The sequence below is a fragment of the Babylonia areolata genome, chromosome 6 (assembly GCF_041734735.1).
Source record: "Babylonia areolata isolate BAREFJ2019XMU chromosome 6, ASM4173473v1, whole genome shotgun sequence".
Lineage (NCBI taxonomy): Eukaryota > Metazoa > Mollusca > Gastropoda > Neogastropoda > Buccinidae > Babylonia > Babylonia areolata.
The window spans coordinates 16,426,251-16,447,237 of NC_134881.1; the positions used below are offsets into that span (position 1 = coordinate 16,426,251).

Consider the following 20,987-nt stretch of genomic DNA (forward strand, 5'->3'; position numbering starts at 1 on the left):
AAAATAATAATGATAAATTAGAAATAACTCACAAGCATGAATTGGTGAGTTGGGTGCTGCACAGAAAACCACGAAGAGTTGTTTGTATCCAATCAAAGTTTTACAGAAAAAAAAGAAAAAAAAAAGAAAAAAAAGAAAGAAAAAGAAACACACAGAAAGACAGAAAGAATGACTATAAAAAGACAGTTTCAGTTTCAGTAGCTCAAGGAGGCGTCACTGCGTTCGGACAAATCCATATACGCTACACCGCATCTGCCAAGCAGATGCCTGACCAGCAGCGTAACCCAACGCGCATAGTCAGGCCTTGAAAGGTGAATAAATAATAGATAAGCATACATAAATAAGCAAATAAATAAATAAATAATTACAATATAAAAAAGGTAGTAGTAACAATAATAATAATAATGATAAGACAGAGGATCAAACCATGAGCTGTTGACGATGACGGAAGCGTCATGTGACTGAAGCTGGATGTTGTGTGTGTTGTCTGTTGTCCCTGCGTAGAACCACTTACAGAGTGTAGACCCCCCCTGGAGAGGTCGGGTCATGCAGGTAAACTCTTCTCTCCACCCGCTTTCTTTTCTTTTCTTTTCTTTTTTTTTTTTTTTTCTTTTTTTTTTCTGTCTCCCCGTTTCTCTTTCTTTTAAGCTACGTCGCTGTATTTTTATGTACCATTTTGTTGATTTTTTTTTTTTTTTTAACGTGTTGTTGTACATCCGTTTATTGATTTGTATTGTATTTATCTTTTTGTGTACATACTGTTTGTTTGCTTATTTATGTTATTGTTCTTCATGCTTTCTTGTGTCCTTTCTTTTCGGATTATTACTATTTTTATCATTTAAAACTTTTTCTTTTCTTTTTTTTTTTTTTTTTTTTTTTTTTTTTTTGTTGCCATTCCTCCCACCAGCAGAGTCCTCTTTCTGTTTGGTGTGTTTATGTGATATTATTTTATTTTCCGTACTTTTCCATTTACTTCTATTCGATTTATGGAGGAAAGAAGGAGAGGGACAGAAAAGTGGAATGAGAGAGAGAGAGAGAGAGAGAGAGAGAGAGAGATTGGCTTTTATTTGAGATAATTCTAAGAATACTAGTAATAAGCAAATCAAAATTGTTGTTAATTTTATTGAAATAGAAGTCGATCATCATTTTGACACCACAAATACAAAAAAAAGAGCACCAAGCTATCCCTTGGGTATGAAAAATTTGAAATGTGTCATTGTGTTTGTGTGTGTGTGTGTGTGTGTCCGTGGCACTTTCTCTTCATCATATCTGACCCACTTTCTGCATTTACACTCACCTTGTGTTCATCTTCCTTTTCTTTTCATCACATCCTCCCCCATCATCCAGCACCCTCTTTCTCTCTCTCTGTCTCTCTCTTTCTCACAAAAGATACACAATAAGATCAAACTCCTGCTCTTTCTGCAACGCTGAAGAAGACGAATGCCATTTTCTGTTAGTGTGTCCAATGTATCAGTTAATCAGGGAAAAATACCTCGTGAAAATGTCCAGAAACAGAAATGAATACAGACTTAGCGTTACTTTTACAAAATGAAAACAGGCTCATGACTCACTCTGTGGCAATGTATATTTATCACGCTTTAAAAAAGAGAGAAGAAGAAATGACATGATTATATAACTTTTCAAAAAACCTTAAAGTTACTCAAGGAAATGTCACGAGCCAATAATCTTTGTCTACTTTTTCAGTTATGAAATGTTGTGTCCATGACATTGGTCCCTCCCCCCTTTATTTTCGGTATTTTGTGTGTCGCAATTGTATGTATGTACCTCCTTTGCAAACAGGCCACCCCTTGCAGTAAAATATTTCTGAGTTCAGAGTTCTGAGTTCTCTCTCTCTTTCTCTCTCTCAGCCTTTTTCACTGTACAGTTTACCTTTATTTCTTTCTTCTTTTCTTCTTTTTTTTTTTATCCATAATCTTTCAAATACCTGTTATGCATCTTATTCTGTCTTGTTTGGTATATATTATTTTTTGGTGAAGAGGGCTTTTCTCTAACACCTTGGATTTGTGTGTGTTTTTTTTTTAGATTTGTAGCTTGAGTTCATAGGGGCCAGAGAACTGAATAGATCAGTATCTTTCTGCTGGTGATCAGACTTAACATTTAGCTTCAAGTTTTTGGGTCTGTTTGACATGAGTAGAGTATGTCACTTAACCAGCTTGTGCTTGCCATAGGCTAGCATCTTATGATACTCTGCTGTTTTGTATCTGTTTCTCTAATTGGCTTGTGGACATCAAGTGTGTACTGTAGTTGTGTCTTTTCCTTATGATGAGAATTCTAGGGGAGACTCTCTCCTGCAGAATCTCCCGCAGTATCTGGCAAATTAAGTCTGTCTGTCTGTATGTCTGTCTGTCTGTCTGTCTGCCTGGGTATAAAGATTTGGTATTCAGTGCATTCAGGGCAAGATCATTTGATATGATTTGTTTTGAGGAAACATAGATTCCAGCTTTTTTTTTTTTTTTTTAATACTTGTTTACTTTTCTATTTATTTGTTTATCATCATATTCACTTGTTATTTATGAAACGATTCTTTTTTTTCTAACAAAAAGTTGTTGTTTTGTACATTCTTTCAAATCAGTTGTGGATTTTTCCCCCAGTGTCTCAGGTCTGGCTATGCATCCCTTTGAAATTATGTTTTGGTCAGTTACTGAGCCAAAATGGTATAGCGCAGCTGACAGGACCCAAGAAGGATAAAGGTTCAAATAGGCGATGACTCCAAGTTTCGCTCAGATACTTTGAGCATCACTTCAGATGTCTGTGTCTTCTGGGTCTGGTATGTCGTGGAAGAAAGCTCCAAAGTTCAACAGGGCTGTGAAGTTTGATGCTAAGCAAAATAAATCTCCACACATTGTTAATCCTTGTCGCCAGCTCTGTTCTTGTCATCAACCCTGTCATCCTTATCCTAAGTGAAACTTTATCCTAACTGATCATCATTAAGATACAGAACAACCTAGCCCCCTCCCCTCCAGCCACGCCCCCCCCCACCCCCCCAGCCCCCACCTCCTCCCATCCCCATGCCTCCAAAAACAAACTTGTTCAGAAATCTGTTGTTGTTGGAATGTTTTTTTGTTGTTGTTTTTTTTTAATATGTTATTCTATCACGTTAGTTTTACTGGTTTTTACTGGTTTTTCATTCCTTCGTTACATCCGCACTTTGGTGAGTTCGTGTCAAGGTGACAGAGAGATTCCTGTGGGCTGTGGTTTTAGGGGTGTCAGAACAGTCTTCCAGTCAGGGGAGAGGTCAGTGGATTAGACTCCACAACTAAACAGCTGCTGTCATCAGTAAGGGACTAGTGGGGAAGGCTGGCAGAGTGGTTAAGACACTCATCTGCCATGGACACTGAATTGGCAGATGAGCATCTGAACCATTCTGCCACCTTCCCCCTACAGATGCCACCTTCCTCCCAAAGAGTGCACATAAGCATAACAAGAGGCTAATCCATGCTGCACTTTTGTTGGGGAGAACATGCCTTACGTGACATGACTTGGTCTCTTGGCAAAGGTCTGGAACGTATATTCAGAAAAGTAGCAACTTACCGTTAAGTGGAGCCCTCTTTTAGCTTGGATGCTAGAAAATCCAGAACTTCACAAGATGTTTGTTTGTACTGTTTATTTGATGGGGGTAATTAGAAACTGCAATGTGTGTCATCACTTTTATTTTAAGATCAGATAAGATAAGAATGAGGTATTACATCAGGTGCATCAAAACAAATTCAGACAATCACTCAACACAAAAACATAAACATGACTTTATTAAAAAGAATCTGTAGCATATAAGACACATTTCTTCGTGATGGGAGTGAAACAGAAGGTGCCACTGTGATGTGATGTCATTTTTTCAGCAAGAACTGACCCAGGGGAAGAGAGTGCCTGGGGTAAATGTCTCTGCTAGTTGATGACGAAGTCTTTGAGTTCAGCTCTGTGTCTAGCATTCAGACAGGACATTCTGCCTGTGACTCTAGTTTGTGTGCATTTTGGATTGACTCATGATCTGATTTTGTTTATTAAATTTTTATGTGTGTGTCATTTTTTTTTTCTAAAAAATTATTGTCTGTCATATCAGTTCAAGAGAAATTTTGTTTTTAAATTTTCTGTTAAAGCTTGGCATGCCTGCTCGAGAGTTGTTGTTTTTTTTCTTGAGTTTGGAATGTTTATTTTAACAGAGGTTGTGTTTGAATGTTTCTGTTTTATTGTTGGTGTGCTTTTGATTGACTTATTAATTGTCATGAATTGATTCAGTCTGTAAAGTATTTATTGTCATTATTTGATTTAGTCTGTAAAGTAATTTTCTCAGTTGGACTGACAAGTATATGTGATCAGTTATAGAGCTTGAAATCTGTTGTCACCAGCTTTCTTTGATCCATATAGAATATTGTGTTGCTTTATTGATCATGGATTCTGTGTGAGAGACGTTTCCATAGTGTCCAAAAGAAACGAACTGACATTCTTACTGTATGATGAAAAATACCCAAGCATTCTCCATAACACTTTTTTTTAAAATTTAGTTTACTTGTCAATGGTGGTGAATTTTCTTTAATGTTACAATGGATATAAAAGTACTTGGGTTATGCTTACTATTAAGTGGAAGCTCACATTAAATACTTCTTTATCTTAATTTCATATTTAAAATGGGTAACACATTGGATTCTTGATATCACAGGCTGTTTACTTTACACAGAACACTATCATTTTCCTTCTGTAAAGCACAGAACTATGCTCCAGATGTTAGAGGGGCTGTTGAGGAGGGGGCTGTTTGGAAATGGTGACATCAGTGACATCAGATACCTTGTCTGCCTTCACCCCTGATGCTTTCATTTGCCCTATGAAACTGTTGATTTCTGTTTGTCTGATTATCGCAATAGCTCCAGTAGCGCTGGATCGGATGCAGTTGTTAAAGTCCCTTGTCCTTGTACGTTCTGCTCTGACTTTTCTTCCATCCTCCTCTTCACAGTTGACCATGAGTGGTGGTCTGGTTGCTAGCCTTTCATGGAGATGACAAACTGAGCTTCTCTGTGCAGAAAACACACTTAATCCAGGTAAAAGAAGCAGTGACAACAAATATGTTGTCAGTCACTAAATTCTGCTGCAGAAGCTTTCCTGCCAAATGAGACAAACTACCGGGTACACTAACTGCAGGGCAGAGTATGAATTGAGAAGAAGAAAGGGAAAATACTGAGGTGTGGTAATATGCTCTTTCAAGGAGCTCCATGGGGAATGTTTACTAAATAAGACTTCATCTCGAATGAAAATGCTTTCAGGAAGAAACCTGGCATCAGTTTTCCTCATCTGAATGGTCTTTGGTTTAGCTAGTTGCCAGTTGTAGCAGTGTTGTTAGGATCTGTGAGACTGTGCAATGAAGCATGTGTTTCTGGATTCAGAATCATTGTAGTTGATAGAGTGCATGGAATGATAGAGTATCTAATGCATTGAAGGACACCCGTTTTGGCAAATGAAACTAACTCAGAGGTGTTGTGACCAGGACACAAAATGCATGATACAGATGCTGTTTTGCCTGGCCAGAGTAATGGTGTCCAGTTTGGAAAAAAAAAAGTGCTGATTGCGAATGGTGCTTGATTATTTTATTCACATGTCATAATGATGAAATCCAGTCTGATCATAGTGAAATACAGTCTTTATACACACATGAGCCACTTCATCAGTAGCAGTCTAATTAGTTGATGCAGAATGTCTGTCTTTGATTCTGTTGTCTGATGGTGTGCCTGTGTTGGAAATGTGTGTGATTTTTCCAAACTAACTGTAGCGGTAAATGTGTGATATTAAGTTTCAAAATGTATCCATCTCGGTCTCTCCCCACTATGTCTCTTCTTGACTTCCTTCTTCTCTGTCTTTCCTTTCTCACACTCCGTCTTTTGAGCATGATAAACAGAAATGTATACCTGAGATAAAATAACTCAAAATTGAAGTCGGTGAAAGATAGAACAAGTCAACGAGCAAGGTTCAGTGAGTGACAGAAAGTGTGAGAGAAAGTGAGAAGAGAAAATATCATGTGAAACTGGTTCTTTTGATTTTGCTTAAGTGATTTCTCCAGTGTTTTGGTATAGATAAAAATACACAGTACTCGGTAAATATTTCCAGTTTCCTTTCTTCTCAAAACAAGCCAGAAAAAAAGGGTGTTTCAGGATCTTGATGATATACGTTGGTTTTTTTGTTTTATTTAATTGAGAGTGCCACAGATTGACCTAAAAAGATATGTTGAAATAACAAACTACAGTACATAGAACGCTGTCGTATATACACACTATGGATTATATTTATGTCTGTATATTTATGTTTATGCACCATACCACAACATGCCACATCACAATACACCACACCACACAAAGCCACACCACACTGCACTGCACCACATCACACCACACTGTCGCACAATGCAACACTGATGCAGACTTGACCCAGTGACTGTCAGCCATTAGTGCCTCAGTGTCATGAGAGAAAGGTGTCAGCTCCAGTTTGTTTTTAGCTCAATTGTAATGTCACAGTTTCACGGTACAGGGAAAGTTACCAACTTCAGTTTGATTAGTTTTCATAGAGATCAGATGTCTGCAGAATAGTCATGTCTGCAAAACAAGGTCAAAGACAATGCCTTTTTTTTTCTTCTTTTTGTTGTTGTTGCCTTGTCAACCACGTTACTCTATACGGAAGTGTAATGTGTAAAATGACTTCAGGCTTGTTGTTTATTTATTTTATGTTTTCAGTTAGCCTTTTCTAGATTATTGTCTACGATAATACAGGCATGAAAAGATAATCTATCTTCTTTGAACTTTTGTTTAGAAATTAGAAAAAATAATAACCAGAGATTTTAGTGGCAGAAACACAAATACAGGTAAGATGTAAAGCTTTTGACCAGACTTTATTGGTTGTTCTTTACCAGTAACTGTGGCCATGTATCTGCCATTACTTCTCATCAACTAAACCATGGTTAACTTTTACTGCTGCTTCTTCCCAAACAAACTGAATTATGGCTGAGTTTGTACCATTGATTTTAGTAAAATAACCAATGATAAAATTCCTGCCATTGCTTCTATAAAGATCAACCATAGTAATTTTTTAAAAACCATTTTCTCTTTCTTAGCAAAATATACCATGGCCATTTAGTAACTACTATTGCTTCTAGTCAGATAAGCCACAATAGAGTTTATACCATTGTTTTTTTGCCAGTCGAATAAACCTTGGTTAGTTTTCTTTTATTTCTGTTAGTCAGCTAAACAATTGCACAGTTTCTACCACTTATTGTTTCAGTAAAATAAACCAGAGTAAAGTTTTAACCATTGTTCTTGTTAAACAAATCATAGTAGAATTGTACACCATTAACTTTTCACCATTAAGATAAATCATAGCAAAATTTCTACCATCCATTTAAGCTAAATGAATCAAGGCAGAGTGTATTCCATTGCTGTTTAACCAGTCAAATAGATAAAGAAAAAAATATAATGTTGCTTCTTTGTAAGTAAATTAACCAGGGTGAATTTTCTACCATTGCTATTTCAAGAGTAAAATAAACCACCCTGATTTTTTACCATTGCTGTTTCACCTCTGAAATAAACAAAGGTAAAAGTTTGTTCCATTGCTTCTTCACTAGTGAAATAAACCATGGCAACGTTTTTACCATTCCTTCTGCAAGAGTAGAAAAATATATCATAGGAAAATCACTACCATTGCTGTTACACCAATCAGGTAAACAAAGGTTAAAAAAAATGTACCTTTGCTTTTTCCTAAGTAAAAGAAATCCTATAAAGTAATATTAAAGTTTCCACCTTTGCATTTTCCTAAGTTAAATTAACCATGGTAAAGTTTCCACCATCAAGTAAAGTAAAATAAACCATGGTAAAAGTTCCTACTGTTGCTTCAGATCAAATCAAGTTATGGTGCTTAGAGCCTTGCCAACCACAGAGGCCATCTCAAGGCTATCGCCACGTTAATTAAAAAAACCCTATAAACTTCATAAAGTAGTGGTAAAGTTTCCACCATTGCTTCTTCCTAAGTTAAATCAACCACTAGTAAAGTTTCCACCATCAAGTAAATTAAACCATGGTAAAAGTTCATATTATTGATTCTTCAAGAGTTTTAAAAAAAATAAAAAAAGAAAGTGTCCACCATTGCTCCTTCCCAAGTTAAATCAATCTTGGTAAAGTTTTCAACATCAAGTAAATTAAACCATGGTAAAAAGTTCCTTACCATTGCTTCTTCAAGGGTATTACAAAGAAAAAGAAGACAAAAAAGTGGAATTTCCACCCATTGCTTTCTTAAAAAAACAAAAAAACAACAACCACCACATCCAGGTGTCTGAAGCATGGAACCTGTGTCACACACACACACACACACACACATGCACACACACACACACACACTCACAAATAAATAAATAAACAAATAGATAAATAAATGATTGAAATAAATGAATAAATTTCCACCATTGCTTTCATTAACCAAGTGAAAAAAAAAAAACACACTGAAAAACAACCACATCCAGGTGTCTCAACCATGGAACCTGTGTCTCTCTCACACATGCACTCACAAAAAAAAAATTGGGGGGGGGGGGGGGAAATAAAAATATGAATAAATGAACAGATAAAATTGCCACTGTTGCTTTCTTCAACCGACTGAAAAAAAAGCAAAAAAACACCACCACCACAACATCCAGGTGTCTCAACAACAGAACCTGTGTCTCTCTCACACCCACCCACAGGTGAACGAAGGGGAGCTAACCAACGTGGCCAGTTTCGTGTCGCTGGATGGGCTGACGGTGTCGGTGGTGAACGCGGCCTACGAGGAGGTGGCGGTGCTGGGCGTGCGCTCCAGCCCGGCCCTGTGGGAGGTGGAGGTCAACGGGCGCTGGAAGATCCTGGGCGTGGAGCTGGCCACCTGGCTGGAGGACCAGTGGCAGAACGATCGGGCCAGGGCCAGCCTGCAGGAGCAGATTGAGGTCAGGGCCCTCTGATGATGCTGTTGTTTCTGGTTGTGGTTGTTGTAGTTTAATCAGATGACCACTGTTGCTGTAGTGGTTGTCATAGTTGTGGTAGCTTCGTCAGGTCTCCGCACTCTGCTCTTTCAAGTCTGGCCTTTAAACCCACCTTTTTTCTGAGATATCTTTCTTCTTTGTCTTCAGTTTCTCAAGTTATGTATGTGTGTGAATGACTGGTTTGAAAACGCTTTGATTTGTCTCTGAAACAAGATTCAGCACAATATAGATACTAATTATTATTATTATTTTTGTTAGTAGACCTGCTGCTGTAGTTGTAGTGGTAGTTGCAGACCGTCTGCGGTAGTGGTAGAAGTAGTAGTAGTAGTAGAAGACCCAGTGATGTAGTTATAGTAGTAGTGATAGTAGTAGTAACGGTCTCTGAGTAGTAGCAGTGTAGTGGTAGTAGCAGCAGCAACAACAACAACCTGTGAGTAGCAGTAGCTGCACTAGAAGTAGCAATAGCAGATGTGGTAGCCTTCCTCTGTCTCATAAGACAACTATCTGAATCTGTTGTAGCTCACTTCATGGAGTACAAGTGGGCTTTTATGGGCATGACCATTCTTTCCTTGCCATGTAGGCATCCATACTGCATTTTCAGCAGGGTGCATGCAGGGCATTTTCTTGTTTATATAACCCACAAAATGGTGACGTGGGTTGTTCACATTTTGTTTGTATTGGATATACACACAAAGGGGGTTCAGGCACTTAGCCAGTCTGCACTTCTGCTGACCTGAGAGATCAGAAAAATCCTCACTCTTTTTGAAGGGATAAACATTGAAGAGTTTTCAACAACCCATATATGAAGTCTTTACACCTGAAGATTTACTTACATCAATGTGTCAGTATAACCATAAGGTGTTCGTACAGGCTGAAAATACGTGTTGCTTGTCTGACAGCAGGTCAGCTCAGTCCAGTTTCTCAAGGAGGCGTCACTACGCTCAGACAAATCCATATCTGCTAAGCAGATGCCTGACCAGCAGCGTAACCCAACGCACTTAGTCAGGCCTTGAGGGGCAAAAAAAAGTGCATGAACAAATAAATGTATAATCATTAAACTAATGACTGAATAAATGAATAAATAAATAAATAAACGGATAACATAAAAAAGTAAGCAGATAGATAATGAAATATGGGAAAAGAAAAAACAACAACATATGAATAAATGAATGAATAAAATAAAATGAAAAAGACAACAATGACAATGTTTGACAGCAGCAGAAATGGATGTCCATGTGACTCTCTCCCCTTTCCCCTGCAGGCCGATCTGGTGAAGATGGAGATGTCCAAGCCGTTCATAGGGTCGCTGCGTCGCACGTACCACCCAGGCGTGTGGCTGCAGTACAGCATGTCTGACCATCACACCGCCCTGCACGCCAAGGTGCAGAAACTGCAGGTGAGTTGGGGCCAGGTGACCTGGACAGGTGTGTGGGTAAGTGGCCTAGACAGGTGTGTGGGTAGGTGACGTAGACAGTTGTGTGGGTAGGTGAACAGGACAGTTGGGTGTGGGCAGGTGACCAGGACAGGTGTGTGGGTAAGTGGCCTAGACAGGTGTGTGGGTAGGTAACGTAGACAGTTGTGTGGGTAGGTGAACAGGACAGTTGGGTGTGGGCAGGTGACCAGGACAGGTGTGTGGGTAGGTGGCCTAGACAGGTGTGTTGGTAGGTGGCCTGGACAGGTGTGTGGGTAGTTGACCAGGACAGTTGTGTGTGGGTAGGTGACCTAGACACGTGTGTGGGTAAGTGGCCTAGACAGGTGTGTGGGTAGGTAACGTAGACAGTTGTGTGGGTAGGTGAACAGGACAGTTGGGTGTGGGTAGGTGACCTGGACCGTTGTGTGTTGGTAGGTGACCAGGACAGTTGTGTGGGTAGGTGACCAGGACAGGTGTGTGGGTAGGTGGCCTGGACAGGTGTGTGGGTAGTTGACCAGGACAGTTGTGTGTGGGTAGGTGACCTAGACACGTGTGTGGATATGTGACCAGGACAATTGTGTGGGTAGGTGACCAGGACAGTTGGGTGTGGGTAGGTGACCAGGACAGGTGTGTGGGTAGGTGACTAGGACAGGTGTGTGGGTAGGTGACCAGGACAGCTGTGTGGTTAGGTGACCTGGACAGTTCTGTGTGGGTAGGTGACCTAGACAGGTGTGTGGTAGGTGACCTGGACAGTTCTGTGTGGGTAGGTGACCTAGACACGTGTGTGGATATGTGACCAGGACAGTTGTGTGGGTAGGTGACCAGGACAGTTCTGTGTGGGTAGGTGACCTGAACAGGTGTGTGGGTAGGTGACCAGGACAGTTCTGTGTGGATAGGTGACCAGGACAGTTCTGTGTGGGTAGGTGACCTGGACAGGTGTGTGGGTAGGTGACCAGGACAGTTCTGTGTGGGTAGGTGACCTAGACAGTTGTGTGGGTAGATGACCTGAACAGGTGTGTGGGTAGGTGGCCTGGACAGGTGTGTTGGTAGGTGGCCTGGACAGGTGTGTTGGTAGGTGACCGGGACAGGTGTGTGTGGGTAGATGACCAGGACAGTTCTGTATCGGTAGATGACCAGGACAGTTGTGTGTGGGTAGGTGACCAGTACAGGGGTGTGTGGGTAGGTGACCAGGACAGGTGTGTGGGTAGGTGGCCTAGACAGGTGTGTTGGTAGGTGGCCTGGACAGGTGTGTGGGTAGTTGACCAGGACAGTTGTGTGTGGGTAGGTGACCTAGACACGTGTGTGGATATGTGACCAGGACAATTGTGTGGGTAGGTGACCAGGACAGTTCTGTGTGGGTAGGTGACCTGGACAGGTGTGTGGGTAGGTGACCAGGACAGTTCTTTGTGGGTAGGTGACCTGGACCGTTGTGTGTTGGTAGGTGACCAGGACAGTTGTGTGGGTAGGTGACCAGGACAGGTGTGTGGGTAGGTGGCCTGGACAGTTGTGTGGGTAGGTGACCTAGACACGTGTGTGGATATGTGACCGGGACAGTTGTGTGGGTAGGTGGCCTGGACAGTTGTGTGGGTAGGTGACCAGGACAGTTGCGTGGGTAGGTGACCTGAACAGGTGTGTGGGTAGGTGACCAGGACAGCTGTGTGGGTAGGTGCCAGACAGTTCTTGTGGGTAGGTGACCTAGACATTTTGTGGTAGGTGACCTAGACAGTTGTGTGGGTATGCCTGACCAGTGTGGGGTAGGACCGGAACAGTGTGGTGGGCCTGACAGGGGTTGTAGGTGACCAGGACAGTGGTGTGGGTAGGGACCAGTACGGTTTGGTATGACCAGATAGTTGTGTGGTACCTTCCCCAAGGTTTGGCTGTTAGAGGACAGTTTGTGTACCTCCCATAGATAGGCTGGTGTCCAGATCAGTTGTGTGGGTACCTTCCCCAGGAAGGTTATGGCTGGTGACCAGGACAGTTGTGTGGGTACCTTCCCCAGGAAGGTTATGGCTGGTGACCAGTACAGTTGTGTGGGACCTTCGCTTTGAAGGTTATGTCAGGTGATCAGGACAGTTGTGTGGGTACCTTCCCCAGGAAGGTTATGGCAGGTGATAAGGACAGTTGTGTGTGACCTTCACTTTGAAGGTTATGGCAGTTGATCAGGACAGTTGTGTGGGTACCTTCACCTTGAAAGTTATGGCGGGTGACAAGGACAGTTGTATAGGTACCTCCACCTAGAAGGTTTGGCAGGTGACGAGGACAGTTGTATAGGTACCTCCACCTAGAAGGTTTGGCAGTTGACGAGGACGGTTGTATAGGTACCTCCACCTAGAAGGTTTGGCAGGTGACCAGGACAGTTATATAGGTACCTTCACGTAGAAGGTTTGGCAGTTGATGAGGACGGTTGTATAGGTACCTTCACGTAGAAGGTTTGGCAGTTGATGAGGACGGTTGTATAGGTACCTTCACCAAAGAAGGTTTGGCAGTTGATGAGGACGGTTGTATAGGTACCTTCACCAAAGAAGGTTTGGCAGGTGATGAGGACGGTTGTATAGGTACCTTCACGTAGAAGGTTTGGCAGTTGATGAGGACGGTTGTATAGGTACCTTCACGTAGAAGGTTTGGCAGTTGATGAGGACAGTTGTATAGGTACCTTCACCAAAGAAGGTTTGGCAGTTGATGAGGACGGTTGTATAGGTACCTTCACCAAAGAAGGTTTGGCAGGTGATGAGGACGGTTGTATAGGTACCTTCACGTAGAAGGTTTGGCAGTTGATGAGGACGGTTGTATAGGTACCTTCACCAAAGAAGGTTTGGCAGTTGATGAGGACGGTTGTATAGGTACCTTCACCAAAGAAGGTTTGGCAGGTGATGAGGACGGTTGTATAGGTACCTTCACGTAGAAGGTTTGGCAGGTGATGAGGACGGTTGTATAGGTACCTTCACGTAGAAGGTTTGGCAGTTGATGAGGACGGTTGTATAGGTACCTTCACCAAAGAAGGTTTGGCAGGTGATGAGGACAGTTGTATAGGTACCTTCACATAGAAAGTTTGGCAGTTGATGAGGACGGTTGTATAGGTACCTTCACCAAAGAAGGTTTGGCAGTTGATGAGGACGGTTGTATAGGTACCTTCACGTAGAATGTTTGACAGGTGATGAGGACGGTTGTATAGGTACCTTCATGTAGAAGGTTTGGCAGGTGATGAGGACAGTTGTATAGGTAATTCCACCTAGAAGGTTTGGCAGATGACGAGGACGGTTGTGTCCTTCACCAAGGAAAGTTTGGCAGGTGATGAGGACAGTTGTACAGGTACCTCCACCTCGAAGGTTTGGCAGGTAACCAGGACAGTTGTGTGGGTACCTTCACCTTGAAGCTTATGTTATGTTTTCATTCCAGTTTGCTGCACACAGGACTGGTTAATCATCTCATCCAAATGACTTGCACCCAAACCACCACTCATGGTCTGGTGGAGGGGGGATTAAAAGTCTTGGCTTTGGCTGACATGGGCTGCTGTCAAGCTGGTGGTGGTTTAGGAGGAAGGTGGCAGGATGGTTGAAATGTTTATCTGCCAACACAGTGTCTGTGAGGGTCTGGGTTCAAATCCCAGTTTCACCCTGTCTCCTAAGTCTGACTGGAAAAGCAAACTGAGGGCCGAGTCATTCGGATGAGACACTAAACCAAGGTCCCATATGTAGCATGCACTTGGTGCACTGAAAAAGAACCCATGGCAATGTAAGTGTTGTCCTCTAATTTCTGAATAAGAAATCCACTCTGATAGGTACACAGATATACACACATGCACTCAAGGCTTGACTAGGCACGGTGGGTTATGCTGCTGGTTGGGCATCTGCCTAGCAGATGTGGTTTAGCATAATATGGATTTGTCCAGAGGCAGTGTCGCATCCTTGAGTAAACTGAAAGTGGTGGTGGTGGTTGTCCAACAGATTGACAACCAGCTGACTGACGCCTACTTCCCCACAGTGCTAACTCCCACACCTCTGCCCAGCTACGTGATGAGGAAGAAGGGACCACGACCATTCATCGAGCTGGGGCTCATGAGGCGCACCGTGCCAGAGAATAACGTGGACACCGTCAGGTGGGTTTGTGTCTTGTGGATGGGTCTTGTGGATGGGTCAGTTTTCTTGTGTGTGTGTTCCCGTTTTGTTGTTCTTTTATTTATTTATTTTTCCCCTGAATTTTATTGTATTTCATTATCTATCTGCTTACTTTTTTATGTTATTCATATATTTATTTACTTATTTATTTATTCATTGATTTAATGATGTATCCATTTATTTGTTTATGCATTTTTTTCTCTTTTTTTTTTCTTTTTTTTCCCCCCCTTAAGGCCTGACTAAGTGCGTTGGGTTACGCTGCTTAGCAGATAATTATCATGTAGTCTACATGGAATTGTCCAAACGCAGTGGCGTTTCCTTCAGTAACTGAACTAAATTGAACTCAACTGTTGTTTGTTTCTCTCGTGTGTATATGTACCAAATTCTTCGATGTCAGCCTTTCGTTAGTGAAGTGTTATTCTCTCCCCCCCATCCCCCTTTTTTTTCCCCATATGTAATTCCAGCTTTTGTTGATTACAGTTGTGAACCACAGGCTGGATCTTTTTCTTTTTATCAGAATCAGTTAATTATTATTATTATTATTATTATTATTATTATTATTATTATTATATTTATATAGTGCTGAATCTTGTGCAGAGACAAATCATAGTGCTTTTGCACCAGTCATTCAAATGCATGCATAACACTAAAACTGGAAAAAAATTGAAGACAAGGAAGAGGCAGGGAAGGGAGGCTATTTTGGGAAGAGGTGGGTTTTAAGGCCAGACTTAAAAGAGCTGAGTGTGGAGACCTGTCGAACCAAAAGAGGAAGTTCATTCCAATTACAAGGTTCAGAGACAGAGAAAGAACGGCGGCCAACAGTCGAGTGTTTGAAAGTGTGTGAGGAATTGAAATGATAGCGCTGTTGGGTCTTCAAACACAGCACATGCATTTGAATGTTGTTTGTCGTCAGACTTAAACTCAGCTGCACAGGTGTGTCTCCAGACTTCAACTCTGTTGCACTGGTGTATAAGAAAGCCAAGCTATTTTATAGGGTCAGTATGATTTGAACAGTATTAATGATATTTAGATGACATTTAGATGATAGTGATAAAAATGATGGTGATGATTACAAACTGTGCATAATCTCCCTCTGATGGTGATACTGGAGCATCGAAATGACATGTATTACATCATTATTCTTATGATTATAACTATTATTTTTGTTGTTTTTATTTCTCCTCCTTTTCCAACTACTGTTGTAAAAGAGGAGCCCTTAGAATTAGCCTTAGAATTAGAGTAAAAGAGACAGCACTCATTAGAATTAGGTTTACAGAGGACCCCTCAGAATTAGAGTAAAAGAGGACCCCTTAGAATTAGAGGACCCCTTAGAATTAGTGTAGAAGAGAACCCTTTAGAATTAGAGGACCCCTTAGAATTAGAGTTGAAGAGAACCCTTTAGAATTAGAGGACCCCTTAGAATTAGAGTAGAAGAGAACCCTTTAGAATTAGAGGACCCCTTAGAATTAGAGTAAAAGAGGACACCTTAGAATTAGATTAGAGTAAAAGAGGACCCCTTAGAATTAGAGTAGAAGAGGACTCTTTAGAATTAGAGGACCCCTTAGAATTAGAGTAAAAGAGGACACCTTAGAATTAAATTAAAGTAAAAGAGGACCCCTCAGAATTAGGATACAAGAGGAGCCCTTAGAATTAGAGTAAAAGAGGATCCCTTAGAAATACAGTAAAAGAGGATGGAATTAGAGTAAAAGAGGAGCCCTCAGAATTAGGGTAAAAGAGGAGCCCTTAGAATTAGAGTAAAAGAGTCCCTGGAAGCCCCCCAAAACTTTAACTTATCAGAAGCCCAGAGGGCTGTGTGACGAGGAATACGTTGTGTTGGGTGCAGGTACCTGAAGCTGCTGGTGCAGGAGTTCAACATCCGTCTGGACAAAGGTTTCCTGCTGTCTGTCTCTGACGTCTTCTCCAAAATGAGCAAACAGGAACCGGAGGTCAGTGCTGGAGGTCTTGTTCCAAGAAGTGATTTTACAGAATTCGCTGAGAATGAATACACATTATAACAGAAAATGAGACGGAGAAGCAATGTGTTTCAAGGCTAGGGCCTGCTGCAGGCAGGACAACAAAACATACAAATGGAAATGAAGATACACAAAATAGAATGTGCGTTGAATGGGGTCTTCAAAGGAAGGATTTCTAGATGCCATTCAACACTTGTTCAGCTAAGTCTTTGTGTCTCTTTGTTTTCGTTAGTGTGTCTTTTTATTGTTCTGCTTGTGGAGGACATGTGGGTTGAAACATGGCATTTCCTTGTCTCGTTTTGTGTTGTCACCAATGTTTGGTCACCCTTTTTAAGACACGTACAGTACTGTCCTTTTGAAATGCTGTTTTTTTAAGCTTGTTTGATTACGCTTGTTTCTGTGGTGTGATACAGTTTTTCATTTTGCTTCATTTTCTTTACTTCAGTCCGGGGTTAATTTTATTCCATTGTTCTTATTACATTGAAAAATAATTCTGCTTTTAATCTTATAAATTTGGATAAATATGAGCAGATGATGACAGAGAAGAATTGATGGTCTTGCATTAATCCTTGATCTCCTGAGCTACGTTATCATTGATGGGTTTTGTCCCTTGACAGCTTGAATGATTCTTTGATGGGTGCAACAGCCAAGTGGTTTATGTGTTTGCATTTGTGTAATCATTAGTCCTCATCATTTGTATTTGCAGAAGATCAAGTACATTTGGTACATGTATGTGCAGAAGATCAAGTACATTTGGTACATGTATGTGCTGAAGATCAAGTACATTTGGTACATGTATGTGCTGAAGATCAAGTACATTTGGTACATGTATGTGCAGAAGATCAAGTACATTTGGTACATGTATGTACAGAAGATCAAGTACATTTGGTACATGTATGTGCAGAAGATCAAGTACATTTGGCACATGTATGTGCAGAAGATCAAGTACATTCGGTACATGTATGTACAGAAGATCAAGTACATTTGGTACATGTATGTACAGAAGATCAAGTACATTTGGTACATGTATGTGCAGAAGATCAAGTACATTTGGCACATGTATGTGCAGAAGATCAAGTACATTTGGTACATGCATATGCAGAAGATCAAGTACATTTGCTGAATGTATACGCAAAAGATAAAGTATATTTGCAAAAGGTTCTGTGACCTTTGTCAACATTCAGTAGGTTAAGGAAACTTGGATGTATCCAGCATGCACAGCTCCAAGAAATAGCTCATGGCTGCTTAACGCTTTCTCTGCCAAGTTTCTGTGTGAAAAACATTCTCCACCACCAAACTTGACACTCCCATTTACACGATTCAGTATCAAAAAAACAACGTTGACTTATTCACTTAAGCTTTTTCACAGTGTGAAAAACGGTCTGTTTAACATGACCCTTTGATGTCAACTATATGTGGCTTATGGCGCTGAACTGTCTTCTTGACTATACGTGGCTTGTGGTGCTGAACTGTCTACTTGACTATATGTGGCTTATAGCGCTGAACTGTCCACTTTACTATACGTGGCTTGTGGCGCTGAACTGTCCACTTCACTATACGTGGCTTATGGTGCTGAACTGTCCACTTGACTATAAGTGGCTTATGGCGCTGAACTGTCTGCTTGACTATACGTGGCTTATGGCACTGAACTGTCTACTTGACAAAAGTCACCTTTGGTGGCAAAAGAGTTACATGCAGGGGGATGAAAACATTCGTGTGTATCACAGTCCACTTCTGTCAGTGAGGGAGTTGCAGCCCACAAAATTAAAAGAGGAGGACGAAAAACTATCCACCTGATTTACAAATTTCCCTGTGTCCTGGAGGAAGGTGGCAGAATGGTTAAGACGCTCAGCTGCCAATACAGAGAGTCTGTGAGGGTGTGGGTTCAAATACTGCTCTCACCCTTTCTCCCAAGTTTAACTTCAAAGTCAAACTGAGCATCAAGTCTTTTGGATGAGATGATAAACCGAGGTCCTGTTGGCAGTACACTCTTTGCACACTAAAAAAAAGAACCCATGGCAAAAAGAGTGTTGTCCTCTGGCAAAATTATGTGAAACGAAATCCACTCTGATAATTACACAAATATATAAGCATGCACTCAAAGTCTGACATGCGCATTGGGTTATGCTGCTGTGGGTATCTGCCTAGCGAGATGTCGTGTAGCGTATATGGATTTGTCTGAATGCAGTGACACCTCCTTGAGGAACTGAAACCTGTTTTCTTACTGCTGGTGGTGGTGTCAAAGCTGACAGAGTGGCAGTCAGTTGGCAGTCAATGATGTTTTGTGTGATGACGGTGTGCAGAGCTGGCAGCTGCATACAGATCTTCTTCTGGCCCAGCGGTCCCTCATGGAGTCAGCTTCTATCATGGTCAGTCCTCTGTCTGTCTGTCTGTCTGGGGAAATGTGTGGGTTATGGGGTCGGAGAGTGACTGGTAAGCATGTGTGTGTTGTGTGTGTGTGTGTGTGTGTGTGTGTGTGTGTGTGTGTGCCTTTTTTTGTGTGTGTGGGTGTGCCTTTTCTTGTGTGTGTGTGTGTGTGTGTGCACTTGTGTAGGTCTCCATGTAATGTATGTTGGTGAATGTGTGTGTCTGTGACTGTATTTGGGTTCATGTAACATTCACATGATGCACTTCGTGGTGATTGTGTTGGTTTTTTGAATTGGTGCTCTTAGAGTTTCTTGGGATAGATATATTTGCTTGAAATTTTCAATTTTCATGATTGCATTCATTCTCATGTGCTGGTACATACTTGCATGCACACAAATACGTAAATACATTCATTGTGCACACATGCACCACATACACCTTACAGAAGGGTATGATCACATAGTGATTGCTCAGTCTTTCCTGTGTCTCACTGTTTCTTCTTGTACATGCTTGCAAATAAATATGTGCACAAACATGTACACACAGTTCCACACTGTACAGCACCACATAACTCATCCTACCCCCACAGCTACATGCCTGCTACAACTCCCCTGGACCAGCACTACGTGAGACCACTGCAGAAAAAAAAACGGGGTGGTTCACGCAAACAGCAAAAATCAATGTAGAATTGTTGATTTAATCGGTCAAACAAAGCTTCGTTTCCACGCTTCAGGAACCAGTAAATGGTTCTTCTTCTTTTTCGTTCATGGGCTGCAACTCTCATGTTCACTCTTACGTAGACGAGTGGGCTTTTTACGTATATGACTGTTTTTACCCCGCCGTGTAGGCAGCCATACTCAGTTTTCATGGGTGTGCATTCTGGGTGTGTTCTTGTTTCCGTAACACTCCAAACTCTGACATGGATTACAGGATCTTTGATGTGCGTATTTGATCTTCTGCTTGCGTATACACACGAAGGGGGTTCAGGCACTAGCAGGTCTGCACATATGTTGACCTGGGAGATCAGAAAAAGTGTCCACCCTTTACCCACCAGGCGCCGTCACCGGGATTCGAACCCGGGACCCTCAGATTGAAAGTCCAACGCATTAACCACTCGGCTATTGTGCCCTTAAATGGCTCAGTTTAGAATGCCAACTGTACCAAACATGAAATAAGAATAATGTGTTGGTGCAAGAATACTTGTACCTGGTCCACAGGGGAAGTAATCATGGTACGAGTTAACTCATACCTGGAGTGGAATGAGTTAACCACACCATGCTGCACACACACACCCACACACACATGTACACACACACACACACACACACACACACACACACATGTACTCGCACACACATGTACACACACACGCACACACACACACACACAGAGACACACACATGTACACACACACACACACACACATGTACACACACACACACACACACACACACACACACACACACACATGTACTCGCACACACATGTACACACACACGCACACACACACACACACAGAGACACACACATGTACACACACACACACACACACACACTCGCGTGCACACACACATGCCCGCGTGCGCACACACACACACACACACACATGTACACACACACACACACACACACACACGCATGTACACACACACACACACACACACACACACACATACACTCACACACACTCGCACGATCGCACACACACACACACACACACACACTCCAGCATCACATTTCCCATCCTGCAGGTGAGGGTACACATCTGATGTGAATGCCCTGATTTGTGTTGAACATTGTAGTGCTGTACATCATTGCAGATTGCATCCAGACCCCAGAAAACCTACTATGAATATCTCCACCTCTCTCCATTGAAAGTGAGTGATCAAGTTGTTTATTCGGGTATGCTGTATCAGTCTGACTATTCAGATGCCGTGTCATTGAGGTAAAATGCCTTGCTTATCTGTAACCTGTAAAAGCTTAACTTGTCTTGTCAGCTGACCAGTTGCAACTGTTGGAAAATGTCTTGATTTTTCATTTTGTTTTTTCATTCTGCCTTTTTCTTTCTTTCTTTTTTTTTCTGTCACCACTTCATTTTTCTCCACTCATTGGCCAACTGACACGTC

General features: G+C 41.7%; 1 protein-coding gene across 1 annotated transcript in view; it reads left to right on the forward strand.

Annotated features, from left to right (window-relative positions):
• The window catches only part of LOC143282785 (intermembrane lipid transfer protein VPS13A-like), a 210,239-nt gene that overhangs the window by 171,746 nt on the left and 17,506 nt on the right, over positions 1-20,987 (forward strand). Inside the window, 6 exon segments of the mRNA XM_076588549.1 lie at positions 8,723-8,959; positions 10,257-10,391; positions 14,351-14,502; positions 16,365-16,467; positions 18,798-18,863; positions 20,682-20,738. Coding sequence (XP_076444664.1) covers positions 8,723-8,959; positions 10,257-10,391; positions 14,351-14,502; positions 16,365-16,467; positions 18,798-18,863; positions 20,682-20,738 — 750 coding nt within the window.